At 43.0% G+C, this 15,772-nt stretch overlaps 6 protein-coding genes and 1 non-coding gene across 7 annotated transcripts; 2 read left to right on the forward strand and 5 right to left on the reverse strand.

Moving 5' to 3' along the window:
• Positions 1-154: 154 nt before the first annotated feature.
• On the forward strand, positions 155-667 carry MIC19 (Mic19p; the record flags this gene model as incomplete). The annotated part of the gene is made up of 1 exon (XM_056227691.1): positions 155-667. One exon carries the CDS (start codon positions 155-157, stop codon positions 665-667), a length of 513 nt encoding a protein of 170 aa, XP_056087488.1.
• A 174-nt stretch (positions 668-841) lies between these two features.
• Positions 842-2,341, reverse strand: UBP6 (ubiquitin-specific protease UBP6; the record flags this gene model as incomplete). The annotated part of the gene is made up of 1 exon (XM_056227693.1): positions 842-2,341. One exon carries the CDS (start codon positions 2,339-2,341, stop codon positions 842-844), a length of 1,500 nt encoding a protein of 499 aa, XP_056087489.1.
• Positions 2,342-2,684: 343 nt separating this feature from the next.
• Positions 2,685-4,943, reverse strand: GCN20 (putative AAA family ATPase GCN20; the record flags this gene model as incomplete). Its single annotated transcript, XM_056227694.1, has 1 exon — positions 2,685-4,943. The coding sequence occupies one exon, from the start codon at positions 4,941-4,943 to the stop codon at positions 2,685-2,687; it is 2,259 nt and encodes a 752-aa protein (XP_056087490.1).
• A 177-nt stretch (positions 4,944-5,120) lies between these two features.
• Skdi_6.trna6G lies at positions 5,121-5,191 on the reverse strand. The gene has a single exon. It is a non-coding gene; the product is annotated as a tRNA-Gly (tRNA).
• Positions 5,192-6,687: 1,496 nt separating this feature from the next.
• Positions 6,688-7,284, reverse strand: IGD1 (Igd1p; the record flags this gene model as incomplete). The annotated part of the gene is made up of 1 exon (XM_056227695.1): positions 6,688-7,284. The coding sequence occupies one exon, from the start codon at positions 7,282-7,284 to the stop codon at positions 6,688-6,690; it is 597 nt and encodes a 198-aa protein (XP_056087491.1).
• Positions 7,285-7,572: 288 nt separating this feature from the next.
• On the reverse strand, positions 7,573-8,646 carry SKDI06G0860 (uncharacterized protein; the record flags this gene model as incomplete). The annotated part of the gene is made up of 1 exon (XM_056227696.1): positions 7,573-8,646. The coding sequence occupies one exon, from the start codon at positions 8,644-8,646 to the stop codon at positions 7,573-7,575; it is 1,074 nt and encodes a 357-aa protein (XP_056087492.1).
• A 210-nt stretch (positions 8,647-8,856) lies between these two features.
• On the forward strand, positions 8,857-15,711 carry FAB1 (1-phosphatidylinositol-3-phosphate 5-kinase; the record flags this gene model as incomplete). The annotated part of the gene is made up of 1 exon (XM_056227697.1): positions 8,857-15,711. One exon carries the CDS (start codon positions 8,857-8,859, stop codon positions 15,709-15,711), a length of 6,855 nt encoding a protein of 2,284 aa, XP_056087493.1.
• Positions 15,712-15,772: the final 61 nt, after the last annotated feature.

Here is a 15,772-nt window from a genome sequence, read left to right on the forward strand (position 1 = left end):
TTAGATGTCATATATGTAATATCTTTATTATCTTCCAATGAGAAACAAACAAAAAAATACGTGAGTGGGATAATTCAAAAATACCGTTCATCAAGAGAGAAGAAACAAAAACAAACAAACATATAATCAGTATACATTCAATCTGATACTAGTCATGGGTTCGAATACTTCTAAAGTGGCTGCTGGTACGGAACAACAACAAGTGTACACTCCACGAACACAAATTGATTTTTCGCAATCCCTAGTGTCTCAATTGGATTCATCAAAGGAATCAGACTATGTCACCAAGCAAAATGCAGAAAAGTTCATTGAAAAGAAAGTCTCTCAAAGACTGTCCAACTTGGAGGTCGAAACGTTGAAGAAGTTCGAAAGCACTTTGGACAGTTCGCTATTATCGGACGATGGTAACGATGCCGTTGATGGAGTGTCATCAAGTTCATTGAATAACCAGATCGAGTCCCTGAACAAGAAGTTAACCTTATTCGACCAATTAGAATTACGAAAGCTAGAGAAATACGGTGGCGCGAAGAGTAAGTCTGATAAAACGAATGGCAACGGGGACGTCTCTATAAAGGCAAAATTGACTGAATGTCTTTTAGCCAATAAGGGCAAACCTTTGAACTGTTACGAAGAGATGGAAGAATTCAAAAAGCTTGTCATGGGTTGAATGAAGAAAAAAATTGCCATTTCGTGTATATAAGGACGTATTCCTATCAAGCATTGAGTGGAAAATGGAAAGAAATATTTTTATGTGTATGTAAAAAAATGTATATGTATATTCCGGAGAGGATTTTGGTTAATTCTAAGAATGAATAAAAAAGAAATACTTTAAATTTGTGCATCACAAACCAAACCCCTTATACATTAAGATCAGCGCGCTATCACTTTCACCGCCACCGGCCAAGGACTCGATTTTTTCCTTTTCAACTACGCTAACTTTATCATCGTTAAACTTATACCATTTATTTTCGTCCAATTCATCCCTTATAAAAGCTTGATAATGTCCAGACTCAGAATTGGCACCTTGATGGGTGATGACACCAATTAGGTTATAAACGCAGGATGGGTTTTCACCTTTTTCCAAATTTTCAGGGAAATGTTTCTTATACTCCTCCAACCACTGATCCTTTTCACTTTCGTCAAGGGCTACTTGTGTATCGTATTGCTCTTTTGGTGTGATAATATCTTCGCTGGGTGATGAATCGAATTTGCGCCTTTTGATCTCCCTTTCCTTTTCATTCTTTTCTTTTTCCACTTTTCTTAATTCATCACGAACTTTTATCTTTTCTGAAGCGTATTCTGGCGTAAGCATATCTGCGACATCCAATTGAAATGGGAAAACTACCTTACGCAAAATCTTAGATTTCTTGTTGGTTGATCTTTTCCAAAAAAATCTAACATATTGAACAGTTAAAAACTTTGGGAGTCTTGATATTTTTTTTTCAACATTGTAGATAGAATTGGCATCGGTTAAATCGGATCTTTTTTCGATTTTTTCTGTTAAACCTTCGAGCAGCCCGTTTCTCATGAAATTTGTAGTGCTAGAAATATGGCACTGCAATTTGGAATCACTTTCATTTTCTTTGACAGTAACATCGTCTTCATTAGCTGTATCTTTGATTGTAGTTTTGAACTGAATTCTGAACTCTTCGGAAAATTTGTCACCAAAGACAACGCTCATACTGTGGAACAGTTGTGTAAACAGTTCCTCGGCGTCTTGTTGCTTGTAGAACCCACCTTGTGCATCACGCTCGGCAAACTGTGGATAACACTTCCTTAGAGTGTTCAATAGCACAATAGGCAGTACACTCTTGAAACTCTTATTCTGTAAATTCTCAAAACAACGTTTCATTTCAATAATAATTTGCTTATGTGTTTCTTCATCTTGTACGCCACTGTTCGAGGCTTCCTGAGAGGGGTTGTAGTTAAGAATCATATCTCTTAAATCGTCCACTCTGTACAAAGCCTGTAAAGTAGCATTCAAATAACACGTGTTACCCATATTCTTGAAACCTACAGGCGTTTCGGCAAATTGTTGAACTTGTTGCTCGGGCGCAAGGTCTTCAATAAAATTGTTTCTCTTTGCTGGTTTAGAGATTAAGTTAGCATCTGGAGTCCCCAACAGCATCACTGTTGATCCTGATTTGACCAAAGAGGAGATTTTAATGGACTCTTCCCCGGCCAACCCGCCCTTAACCATATATTTTTGGCGGGCACTCGGAACTTGGGTCAATTCCTCTACTTTATTTTTCAAGTCAGCAACAGTGGCATCAATGGGAAGTGTTATTGGGTGAACTTTACCGGAATGTCTAATACTAAATTCAATCATTTCGCCACTCATCTTTTCACGCAAAAGTCAGTCGGGCAAATTTCCTTGTTTTATGTGTTTTATATAAGAGTTGAATCGTGTTTCAATCACGTCAATTGCTCAAAGTGGCAAAATTGGAAAACCATTTCACCCTTCATATATATTTACGTTTTATGTCACCATTTCGTTTTTTTACGTTGAAGGTGACACGAATACTAGTGAAAAGAAATAATGCATAATGTTTCTACAGAATGTAGTTCAATTCGAAGGCCATTGTAGCAAATAAGAAATAAAAAAAAAAGAAAAGCCTAAGATTGTGAATGCATACGTTAAATAATGTTCTATAGAAAGGTCTTCGAGGTTGCCCTTTAATTGACTAGTGTTTTTTAACGACACCAGCAGCATCAGCAGATTGCAAGATGTAATCTCTATAGTCGTAAATGGTACCTTCGAACCTCTTGACAGTACCTTGTTCTGAGACCCAAATCTCCTTGCAAACAGAGTCGATAACAGAGATATCATGAGAAACCATCAAAACACCACCGTTGAAGTTCTTCAAAGCGTCCACCAAGGCGTCTAGACCAGTGGTATCCAAATGATTAGAAGGTTCATCTAGGACCAAAATATGTGGGTTATTTAGACACAAAGCGGCGAATGCCACACGAGACTTTTGACCACCTGACAATAGTTGCATTTTTTGTAGACCCAAAGTACCCGTTATCCCAAATGAACCTAAATGACGTCTATACTCTTCGTCAGTCTTACCTGGGAAAGATCTGGACATCCAGTCCACTGCAGAAGTGGTCAAGTCCATAGAATCCACATGGTGCTGGGTAAAGTAACCGATACGCAATCTTGGGTTTCTCGATACGAAACCCTTGAGCGGTCTTAATTGCTCCATCATAATCTTTAGCAATGTAGTCTTACCACAACCATTGGCACCCACAAGGGCGATTCTGGAATCCATTTGAACATCCAAGTTCACGTCCTCTAATAATAGATTTTTTTCGTCATAGCCAAAGAAGACATCTTGCAGTTGAATAATTGGTGGAGATAACTTATCACAATCAGGAAATTTGAAATCAACGGTTTTGTCTTGTTCCGGTGGTTCCAAGACTGGCAACTTTTCCAATTTCTTGATTCTTGATTGAGCCTCTTGCGATTTGGCAGCGTTGTATCTATACTTGTCAATAAACTCTTGTAAATGCTTTCTGTAAACCATTTGGTTATCGTATTCACGTTGAGCATTCTTTCTACGTTCCTCCTTTGTGGTGTAAAAGGAATCAAAATCTTGGCCTCTGTAGTAGTCCAATCTTTCGTTGTGCTGATATATGATATCTGTAGCCACTTCGTTCAAAAATGCACGATCGTGAGAAACTGTCAAGACGGTATTTGGATATGTCTTCAGATATTCTGCCAAATAAGCGATGGATGGGACATCCAACATATTGGAAGGTTCATCTAATAGCAACAGATCTGGTTGACAGAACAACGCTCTTGCCAGAGACAATCTCATCCTCCAACCACCGGAGAAGGAATTGGTAGGTTGTTGTTGTGCCTCGGTACTGAACCCCAACCCGTAAAGGATTGATGCTGCTCTAGCTTCAGCTTTATCGGATTCCATATCGACCAATTTTTCAGAAATTTGTACCAAATGGTTGTCTAAATCTTCTCTTTCGTTGTCCAATTTTTTAACTTCCAAACTGTCTTCCTCAAATTCGTTTCTCAAGGCATCCATATCCTTTAATCTTTCATTGATCTTGGCTTCTTCGCTCAACAGTTGCTTTCTCCAAACATCTGCATCCAGGACACTTTGTAATGCCTTTGTACCATCACCTCTTAATTCTTGTTCCACATGCAGAATGGAAACGTGTTTGGGGACGTTTAGTTCCCTCCTGGAAAGGGCCCTCAATAAAGTAGATTTACCGATACCATTTTGACCCACAAGACCATATCTGCGACCGAAACTCAGGGTCAACTGAGCGTTGGAAAGAATTCTTTGGCCGTCACCGACATACAAGTCGAACGTGTCGATGAAAATATCTTTGGATTTACCAGCGGATGAGCCGAACTCCAACGGGTTGATTTGCAAAAAGAAAGAGTCGTAATCCTCGTCCTTTTGGTCATCGATCAATTTAGAAGCCTCGTATTGGACGAATTTGTTATTCCTCTTGGCGACTTTCTTGGCGATCTTCTGTTCAGCCTTGGCCAATTTTTTCAAATCGACCCTTGTTTCCATATTTCTACCAGCATGTTCGATGTCACCGTTCACACCCAACATGTTCAAAGAGACGTTGAGGTCGGACTTGCTGTTGTGGCTCCTCAAGACATTGATATCTAGTAATCTCTTGGATGTGTCACCGGTCAGTTCCAATTTGGCCTCATTTTCCTTTAGTTGAGTACCCAATTGCTTCAGAATATTTTCGGCCAGTTCGTTAACTTTGTCCCTTGCGGCACCTGCATCCACCAGCAAATCGGAGACGAATTTCACTTCAGCGGGCAGATCTACTTGTTTGCTCTGAACGGCATCGAAGGTTATGCCGGATAAGTGGTTGAAATAGCCTACCGCATAGTCAGTGACAATAGGATCAATGCTAGAAGCAGCTTTCCTCACTTGGGAACCGATACTTGGCATTCTAAACGGGCGTTGTTGTGTTCTATGCTCTGGATCAGTGGCGAGGCTCAATATATGCCCTCAAGAAGAGCTTGTAGTGAGTGCACTTCAAAAAGCGAATTTTTTCTGTTCGAAAATTTTTCAAAAAATAGATGAATTCTAAGGATAGGAAAAGGAATATATATACAAAAAATAAAATGCGCAAGCCCGGAATCGAACCGGGGGCCCAACGATGGCAACGTTGGATTTTACCACTAAACCACTTGCGCTTTCTTTCTTGAAGCAGTTTCACTTAGCGAACTTACTCACCCAAGTATTACAGGAACTTCAGATCTAAACTTAAACTTGTTCATCTATTTCTATGTATCTAGTTCCGCATTGTAGTTTCCTACAATACTGCTATTTATATATGTTGTCTGTTTCAGATGCAACCAGCAATTACCGCTTTAAGTAGCTGCTAGTGTCTCATCTTACTATTAACGTAAGCTATTCAGTTCCAACCATGACAAGGAGTTACTTCTCAAGATGAGTTACCTCAACATGACGACAGTAGGTCATAATGAACGCGACGGAACTGTTGGAATGTGTGACCACGACTATACACTGATTCGTATAAAATTGGAGTAGGTGATGACGGACATTCTTTAACATGATACTAATTATTGGCCAGTAAAATCTTGTGAAGTTTGTTGTATTGACCATTAAAATCTTGTGACGTTTGTTGGGATTCCATTTTTGGTAAGGTTAATAATATTATGTATATAGAATATACCAGAAGTTCACCTCATGGATTTAGGAATCCACAATTTTACATAATCTTATTCTTATTTCTTCCTTCATTTTATACGTCGTTATTCATTGATCCTACTGCATTATCAATCCCTGCACTTCAGCTTCCACTAAATTTGATGACTGTTCTGAATCTTATTTCACTGGTCTAATAATTTTTGTCATCTTCTTAACACCGTATATGATAATCTTCTAGCTTCGTGATTGAATGTATTAATCAGCCGTACTGGTAATTGATGGATAGTTGATTATTGTTCCAACAATGCTTAATTACTACAACTTACTAAACCACTAATTATCAACACTATTGAACACACAAGAACGTTTAGATGTACTACCTCCACCGTATAAATTGGTTAGATCTGAGATTCCGCGCCTCCACCCTTTAACCATAAACTAGATATTATGTATCCGTGTGGGGTTCCGTTTCCGTTCCCGTGAAGACAATGCCATGCCGGGTATTCGTTTTGTTGACGATACGTAGTATTGATTAAGAATAAAAGCAGTACTCTTTCTTATACTATATAACAGGGGTACATAAAAACACACGCAATAATGGACATGTTAAATAAGTTCAATATAATAATAAACTAGGAAATTCATTATAAGTTCAATGTAACGACTCATATCATCTATATATAAATTCCGAGTCGATGTTCAACTAAAGGATCTTTGACTCCGAGTGCACCCACCAGTAGAACGTCATTCCAACATTCTTCATCCTGAAACAAAAGACTAGCTATGTGAATAATGATGAACCTTCTTGTTTCAACACTAATATATAAGATCTAGTTGCGGTTAAAGGGTGGAAGCGGCGGCAGCACAACGGAAAAATAGCCGCCGAGCTCTGACCGCAACACAACGTTCGGTGTGATATATGCATATATATATATATATATGTGTGTATGTACTAGGAAAGGTAGAAAAAATAGCTAGGAGGATGGATGTTACGTATATATGTATGGATGGGGGGCCCTTACTTGTCTTCAAACATGTGAAGCTGGTTATAGATGTCCTTTTTGAAGTCCTCGTACTTGAAAGACGACTTCCTCCGCGTTCCCAGCTGCGGAGCAGAATCGCGTGGAACACTCGTACTGTCGCCACTGTTGCTGTCAAGGTACGCGTCCTTGAAGACAGGTTTGTTACTGGTGCGGGAACGGACGGGCGGGTGCGAGATGGAGTCGCCCATGTCCACGCCTACGTGGCTCAGATCGGAATCGTTAGTGGCCCTGTACTGCATGCTGTGGATGGTATTTTGGAAATCCATGGGTCCGCTGCCCCTATGCTCAGCAGCCGGGGCGTGCTCTTCGGAGCTACTTTCGCCCTCCCGGGCCTGTTCTCGGGAATTCAGCGCGTCCATGTAGTTGGTGGAGCGCCGTCTCATCATGGGGGCAGGCTTGTCCACATTTTGAGCGGGAGCGGGAGCGGGAGCGCTCGGGCCCGGGAGATTGAACGTGGAAACGCTGGGCGTTTCCTGTGCGGAAGGCGGTTCGTCGATGTTGAGGAAGTCCTGCGACTTTGCAAAACTGGGGGACGAGCTCACCCCGGGCGCGTTTAAGTGATGGTCCGGCATGGTGTGTGTGTGTGTGTGTGTGTGTGTGTGTGTGTGGTGCGTGTGTATGAGTTGCTCTGTGTTATGTAGTTGCTCTCATTGCTACCGACAATAGATCGTGCTTGCGCAAAACGCACTCAGGCAAATCATGGTTGTATATATACATATATCTACACACATATATATATATATGTGTGTGTGTGCACGGTTTTTACAGCGGTGCACACTGAACATGAACCGGGCCACTCACTCCACCCCACCTCCCCCAGATCAGGGGGGAGGTGTCAGCTGGGAAAAAACAGGGGTTCATCACTGAGCACGGAAACGCAGAGACTGCACAACAAACTCGCACACCAGCAGCGTCCAGTGACGGGTCTCCGCGGCGTCCAAGTGCTGGAAGTCGTCCTGCACGGTGTGCCATGTGCTGGGGAACGGCAGCGGGATTGCGTGCAGCACAGGCACCCCTGCGGCCAGGAACGGAGTATGGTCGTCTCCAACGACAGAGTAGCCGAGCCCGACGAACCGATAGTCCGTCGGGTCAAGGAGTTTGCGCTGGCGCGCGACTTCGGCGGCTAGTGGCGACTGCGCCGTGGAGCCATCGTCGCGCGCGAACAGCAAATCGTCCTCGATCCGGTTCAGCAACTGGTAGTCCTGGTGCGAGTTTGCATAGTAACTGGGCACCATCGGCTCCTCCTCACCGCTTCCCAGTAGGTCCATGAGCAGTAGCAGGCGGACCCGTGCCATCGTGCCGTCAGCGAGCCATTGGGCGGCTAGCCGCCGTGCCCCGTATATTGAGTCCTCCGGCCCCCACTCTTCGATTGCCTCTTCGCCGTCAAAAAACACGATCTTGACGCCCAATGTAGAGCCTGTTATTACCGGGTCTACATCCAGTTTGCTGTACTGGTTTGCCCGCTCGTGGCGCGCGATGTGTGTTAGAAACTGCGCTGTATACAGCAGCGCGGCACACGAGGCCGCGCTGTCGATGGCGCCCACCATCCCTGTGGGGACGATCTTGGTGTCGTAGTGTGCGGCAAGCACCAGAAACTCGGAGGCGTTGTTCTGCAACGTCATGACGAGGTTGTTGAAGCGGTACCCGTTTTCCTCGAACGGTTGCGTCTCCACCGCCCACTCACCCGCCAGCGTCGTGTTGAAGTGCTCGATAATGAACCGCTGGACATCGCGCGAGCCCTCCGACCCGGGAATGCGCGTCCTATTGAACGGCAAAAGCAAGTTTTTAGGGCCCTCTTCTAGGTTGATAAGCTCATTCAGATGCGCTGCGTGGTATTCCTCGTGTGATAGCTCCCACCCAAGTGCCCTGTGCGCCCCAAAGAGCACTGCTACGCACGCCAGGCAAACTATCTGTAAACGCGATCCGTATTTCATTGCAACGCTTACGCCTTTTTTTCCCACACCCTGCCTCGTTCTTTCTTTGCATGGTACATACAATAGGCCCGCCTTCTGTCTTTTCTTCCTCTCCCCTTCCCAGTTTTTTTTTTTTTGGCCTCGAAAGCTGCGCAAACGCAATGTACTTCTTGACGAACGCGAAAACTAGGTGAAAAGTAAATAAAGGGCCAAACAAGAAATCCATTCCAGATGGCGATATGCTTTTCCTCACTCACATGCAAGACCACTCACCACACAAGCATGCCGTCCGAAGAGTCGCATGTGGCAGCACCCCTCCCGGAGTGCTCGCATGTCCGCTCAGCGCCCTCCACGGCCACTTCGTCCATAAACACCATCGATGCTGCTCTGCCCCGCCCCAACTACATAAAAAAACCGTCCTTACACATACTATCCACGTCCACCACCTCTACCACGACCGACCTGGTGACAAACCCGATATTGAGCGACATCTCCATACCGAAGATTAGCCCCCCAGCCGCCGCTACCACCAGCAGCAGCACGGGTCACGTGACGGAAACCGCCGCTCACTCCAATGGCAATGCTAATGCTAATGCTAGTGCTAATGCCAACGCTGACGCTAGTACGGGCCCCCACAAGAAGGGTACACCGGCCGACACCATCAGGAGGTATCCGAACCGCTACAGGCCTTCGCACTCGCTGCAACTGCCCATCAAGAACGACTCCAACTTCAAGAGGTCCAGCATCTATGCCTCCAAATCCACCGTCACTGCCATCCCCATTAGGAACAATCGGCCAATGTCCATGCAGAACTCGTATTCACGCACCCCGGACAGTGATCACGACGACCTCGGCGACGACGCCTCGTCGATAAAGAGCGCCTCTTCTTCGTTGACCGCGTCCCTGTCCAAGAGCTTCCTGTTCGCGTTCTATAACAACCGCAAGAAGGACAAGATCAGCAACAACGGCGTCCTTTCCAAAGAGTACTGGATGAAAGACGAGAGCTCCAAGGAGTGTTTCAGTTGCGGCAAGACGTTCAACACTTTCAGGAGGAAACACCACTGCAGAATATGCGGCCAGATCTTCTGCAGCAACTGCACTCTCCTGATAGACGGCGACCGGTTCGGGTGCCACGCCAAGATGAGAGTGTGCTACAATTGCTACGAGCATGCGGACACGTACGAGGACTCCAGTGATGAGGAGAACGACTCCACGATGCAGCTGAACGAACCGGCCTCCCGGTCTCGCTCCCGCTCTTCCAACTCCAATTCATATTCTCATTCGCATTCGCATTCGCATTTGCATCTCGTTTCACAGGATAACCATGACAACACCGACCTCCATGGCCCGGTGGCTGCAGCGGCTAATCCTCAACAGCAGAATGAGGTCTATCTGTTGAACGACGACGACGTGCAGAGTATAATGACCTCAGGCGAAGATTCCAAATTGTTCATTTCCACACCTCCACCCCCACCAAAGATGGCCATCCCAGCCACGAAGCAAGGCGGATCGCTGGAGATCTCGTTCGATTCGGAAAATAATAGGTCTCTGAATCACCAAGATGATAATCCCGGGCGCCATCATCACCTCGATTCCGCGTCCACGAGGTACACCATCAGAGATATGGACAATCTGTCCCACTACGACGCCAACTCGAATTCCACTCTGAGACCGCACCACAACACCAACAACAGTACCATTACCATCAACAACGTCAATAACACCTCTCCCGCCAACAACAATGGCGGCAACGGCAACGGCAACAACCCCGCGCATTCCTTAAGAAGGTCCATTTTCCACTATGTAAGCAGCAGCAGCATCAACAAGGACAGCAGCAACAGCTCTGCCACGCCTGCCTCATCCACCCAATCATCTCCCATGCTGGATCCTGCTAACCGTGTCATCGGGAACTATGCTCATAGAAACTACAAGTTCAAATTCAACTACAGTTCTAAGGACTCCTCGCGACAGAGCGTCGCAAATAATGGTAGTAGCGGTGGTGCCATCCCCGACAAAAATAGCTCTACCACAAACGATAATGGTGCCGCTTTCACTCTGGATAGGAAGAAAAGAAACCCACTGACAAAGTCCAAATCCACGTCCACTTATCTGGAGTACCCCTTGAGCGCTGAAGACTCTTCGGAAGATGAAGGCTCCATGTCGATTTATTCTGTATTGAATGATGACCATAGAACTGATAACCCTATCAGGTCAATGAGAAACTCCACAAAGTCTTTCCAAAGAGCGCAAGCTTCGCTACAGCGGATGAGATTCAGAAGGAAAAGTAAAAGCAAACATTTCCCCAACAACTCCAAAAGTTCCCTTTATAGAGACTTGAATTTTTTGACCAACAGCACGCCCAATTTGTTATCTGTAGTGAGCGACGATAATTTATATGACGGCTCTTCACCCTTGCAAGACAAGGCCTCATCATCGGCCGCCGGCAGACTTGCTGATAGGAAATATAGTTACGGCGGTAGTAGCAACAACAACATCAACAGCAGCAGCAACAGCAGCAGCAACGTCAACGCGGATCCTTGGAAAAGAATCGCTAGTATATCAGGGTTCAAGTTGAAAAAGGAGAAAAAAAGAGAGTTGAATGAGGTGTCTCTTTTACACATGCATGCCCTACTGAAACAACTGTTGAATGACCAAGAGATCATCAACCCTCAAGAATGGATAACTCTACTGGATGGCGCTTTGCGTAAAGTCCTAAGGACCATCCTGAACGCGAGGGATTTGAATACTTTAGACTTTAGGCAAACTTACGTGAAAATAAAAAGAATCAGCGGCGGATCCCCCCAGAGCTCGGGATATATCGATGGGGTTGTCTTTTCCAAGGCATTGCCATCGAAAACCATGCCACGTCGTTTGAAAAATCCAAGAATTCTATTAATCATGTTTCCACTAGAGTACCAAAAGAACAACAATCATTTCCTCAGTATAGAATCTGTTTTCAGGCAAGAACGTGAATATTTAGATAAACTTGTTTCCAGACTGAAATCACTGCATCCTGATATCATTTACGTTGGTGCCAATGTTAGTGGGTATGCCTTAGAATTGCTAAATGATTCCGGAATCGTCGTGCAATTCAATATGAAACCACAAGTCATTGAGAGAATTGCCAAGCTAACGGAAGCAGATATTGCCATTTCTGTGGATAAATTGGCTACCAATATCAAGATGGGCGAGTGTGAAACTTTTGAAGTCAAAAGTTACATTTACGGGAACGTCAGCAAGACATACACATTCCTTCATGGTTGCAATCCAGAATTGGGTGGCACAATCTTATTAAGAGGCGATAACCTCGAAAACTTGAGAAAAATCAAACAGGTCTCTGAATTTATGGTGTATGCAATTTTTTCACTGAAATTGGAGAGTTCATTTTTCAACGATAATTTTATTCAACTTTCCACAGATGTTTATTTGAAGAGAACAGAATTCAAAAAATTGCAAGTTTTTAAAGGTTATTTTGCAGATTTCTTGATCAAATTCAATAATAGAATTTTGACTGTGTCGCCAACGGTAGATTTTCCCATCCCCTTCCTGTTGGCAAAGGCCAGAGGATTAGAAAAAAAACTCACAGAAAGGATCAGCCAATATGAAAGTGAATCTGACTTGGATCCGCAAATTCAACTAAATATGCTTCAAGGTTTGGAATCCACCATCACGAAAAAGCATTTAGGAAATTTAGTGAAATTTCTGCATGAAATGGAAATTGAAAATCTGGAGCTTGAGTTCCAAAAAAGAAGCCGCCAATGGGAAGTTTCATATTCATCGTCACAGAATTTGCTCGGTACGGGATCACACCAATCGATAACTGTCCTCTATTCAATGGTTTCAACAAAGACGGCCACACCTTGCGTCGGCCCTCAAGTAGTTACTATCGATTATTTTTGGGATAGTGATATTTCCATTGGTCAGTTTATCGAAAATGTTGTGGGCACTGCGCGGTATCCCTGCCAGCAAGGTTGTAACGGTTTATATTTGGATCACTATAGAAGTTACGTTCATGGGTCAGGAAAAGTGGACGTTTTGATTGAAAAATTTCAAACGAGATTACCCAAGTTAAAGGATATTATCCTCACTTGGAGTTACTGTAAAAAATGCGGAACATCTACTCCTATATTACAAATTAGTGAAAAAACCTGGAATTACTCGTTTGGGAAATATTTAGAGGTCATGTTCTGGAGTTATAAAGACAGCGTGACAGGAATTGGGAAATGCCCGCATGATTTCACCAAAGATCATGTCAAATATTTTGGCTACAACGACTTGGTTGTTCGCTTGGAATACTCGGATTTAGAGGTTCATGAGTTGATAACACCGCCACGTAAAATAAAATGGAAACCCCATATTGACATTAAATTGAAAGTGGAATTGTATTACAAGATTCTGGAAAAGATCAACAATTTTTATGTGAGTGTCTTAAACCGGTTGGAACGTATCAAATTGGACAGCATGAGCAAAGATAAAGTCCTAAGTGGACAAGCTAAAATTATCGAATTGAAGGAGAATGCCACAGAAGAGCAAAAAATTATGCTGCAAGACTTGGATACTTTTTACGGTGACAGCCCTTGTGATCAGCATTTGCTCTTGAATTTGGTTACGAAATCCCTATACGATAAAGCTGTTAACTGGAACTCTACCTTTGCAATATTTGCTAAAAATTATTTGCCTTCTGAAACCGATATTAGTCGTATCACAGCAAAGCAACTGAAAAAATTATTTTATGATTCTTCAAGGAAGGAAAGTGAAGAAAAAAAACCTCTATATGATGAAAATATGAAAGGCAAAAAGCTGGAAAGAAACGAACCGCCTTCCGAAGGATTGAAAGATATCAAAAAACCAAAAACCGATTATAAGATCACGAATGAAATCACAAAAACGAAGATCGAACCACAGAATGATGTGGCATTGAACACGTCTAAAGATGATATCCGAACTGTTCCAACAAGTGATACCAGTCATCTGACAGTTATACCTTCTGCATCTTCCATTGCTTCGTCTTTGAATCCTCAAGCTGAAGATCGACCTTCAATGAGTCGAAGTGGAACAGGCATATCTATCACTCATGACAAAAGCACCAGGCCCAACATGAGAAAAATGAGTAGCGACAGCAGTTTATGTGGATTGGCGTTGCTTGCTAACGAGTATAATAAGAGCACTAAGGTGGGTAAGCTAGCCACCTTTTTCGATCAAATGCATTTTGATGCATTGTCCAAGGAATTTGAGCTAGAACGTGAAAGGGAAAGATTACAACTCAATAAGAATAAATACCAAGCCATAAGGTTACAAACGTCGACCCCAATCGTAGAAATCTATAAGAATGTTAAAGATGCGGTTGATGAACCGCTTCATTCTAGAAGCTCAGTCGATAATCTTTCAGTTGTGAAAGCTTTAGAAGTTCACACGGGAGAACACGTCCGGAACGGTAACTCTAATCCTCCTAATTTGGATCAAAACTTGGAAACCGAATTGGAAAACTCCATTAGCCAGTGGGGAGAAAACATTTTGAACCCTTCTGTAAAGGCCAACGCTACTACTCAGGTGACTCCCAAGCCAATCGTTAGAGATGCTTCAGATACTCCAAAATCTATGATGAGGGAAGCGTCAGAAAATCAAAAGACGGAACCCCTTCCACCTATAATAACAGCAACAACTGTCAATAAGGTAGAAACCACACCACAACCGGAAAAATCATTATTAATGAAAACCTTGAGCAATTTTTGGGCAGATCGATCTGCATATTTATGGAAACCTCTTGTTTATCCAACTTGTCCTTCAGAACATGTTTTCACTGATAGCGACGTTATAATTCGGGAGGATGAACCAAGTTCACTAATCGCATTTTGCCTGAGCACCTCCGATTATAGAAATAAAATGATGAATCTGAATGCTCAGCGACAACAACAACAACAACAACAACAGCCACAACAAACAACAGAACTTATCTCATCCAAAGTGGCAGAAAACAGCGGAGGAATCACTCAAAATCTGGATCCTTCTGTTACTGTTTCCCCTTCAGTTTCTACTACCTCTCATAATATGGGAAGAGAGTCTGATATTTCATCAGTACTGACTACCAAAGATGGTTTGATAAACACTTCTTCTATTGATGGTACGCATGAGAGGATGCCACAAGAATCGCAAGCGCATTCTCAACCCAATTTAGGTAATCTCCAAGATTTGGAGAGGACTATGACGAAAAAGACGGCCACTCATTTGAGGTATCAGTTTGAAGAGGGTTTAACGGTCATGTCCTGTAAGATCTTCTTCACGGAACATTTTGATGTTTTCAGAAGAATTTGTGACTGCCAAGATAACTTCATTCAAAGTCTGTCAAGATGTGTTAAATGGGATTCTAATGGTGGTAAAAGTGGGAGCGGGTTTTTGAAAACACTAGATGATAGATTTATCATAAAGGAACTGTCGCATGCAGAATTGGAGGCGTTTATAAAATTTGCTCCAAGTTACTTTGAATACATGGCACAAGCAATGTTTCATGATTTGCCGACAACTTTGGCCAAAGTATTTGGGTTTTATCAAATTCAAGTTAAAAGCTCCATATCAAACTCCAAAAGCTATAAGATGGACGTCATCATAATGGAGAATTTGTTTTACGAGAAAAAAACAACGAGAATATTTGATCTGAAGGGTTCTATGAGAAATAGACATGTTGAGCAAACTGGTAAGGCAAATGAAGTCTTGTTGGATGAAAATATGGTGGAGTATATATATGAATCACCTATTCATGTTCGTGAATACGATAAAAAGCTTCTAAGAGCTTCTGTTTGGAATGACACTTTGTTTTTGGCCAAAATGAATGTCATGGATTACTCTTTAGTCATCGGCATAGACAACGAAGGATATACTTTGACCGTGGGGATCATTGATTTCATTCGGACGTTCACATGGGATAAAAAATTAGAAAGTTGGGTCAAAGAGAAAGGTCTAGTAGGGGGAGCCAGTGTGATCAAGCAACCCACTGTCGTTACCCCTCGACAATATAAGAAACGTTTTAGGGAGGCAATGGAAAGATATATTTTGATGGTTCCTGATCCATGGTACAGGGAAGGGAATTGATATATACATATATACAAGTTCATTTTATGAGTTCATTCATATACTATTATGCATTTCAGTA

The sequence above is a fragment of the Saccharomyces kudriavzevii genome (genome assembly GCF_947243775.1).
Source record: "Saccharomyces kudriavzevii IFO 1802 strain IFO1802 genome assembly, chromosome: 6".
Lineage (NCBI taxonomy): Eukaryota > Fungi > Ascomycota > Saccharomycetes > Saccharomycetales > Saccharomycetaceae > Saccharomyces > Saccharomyces kudriavzevii.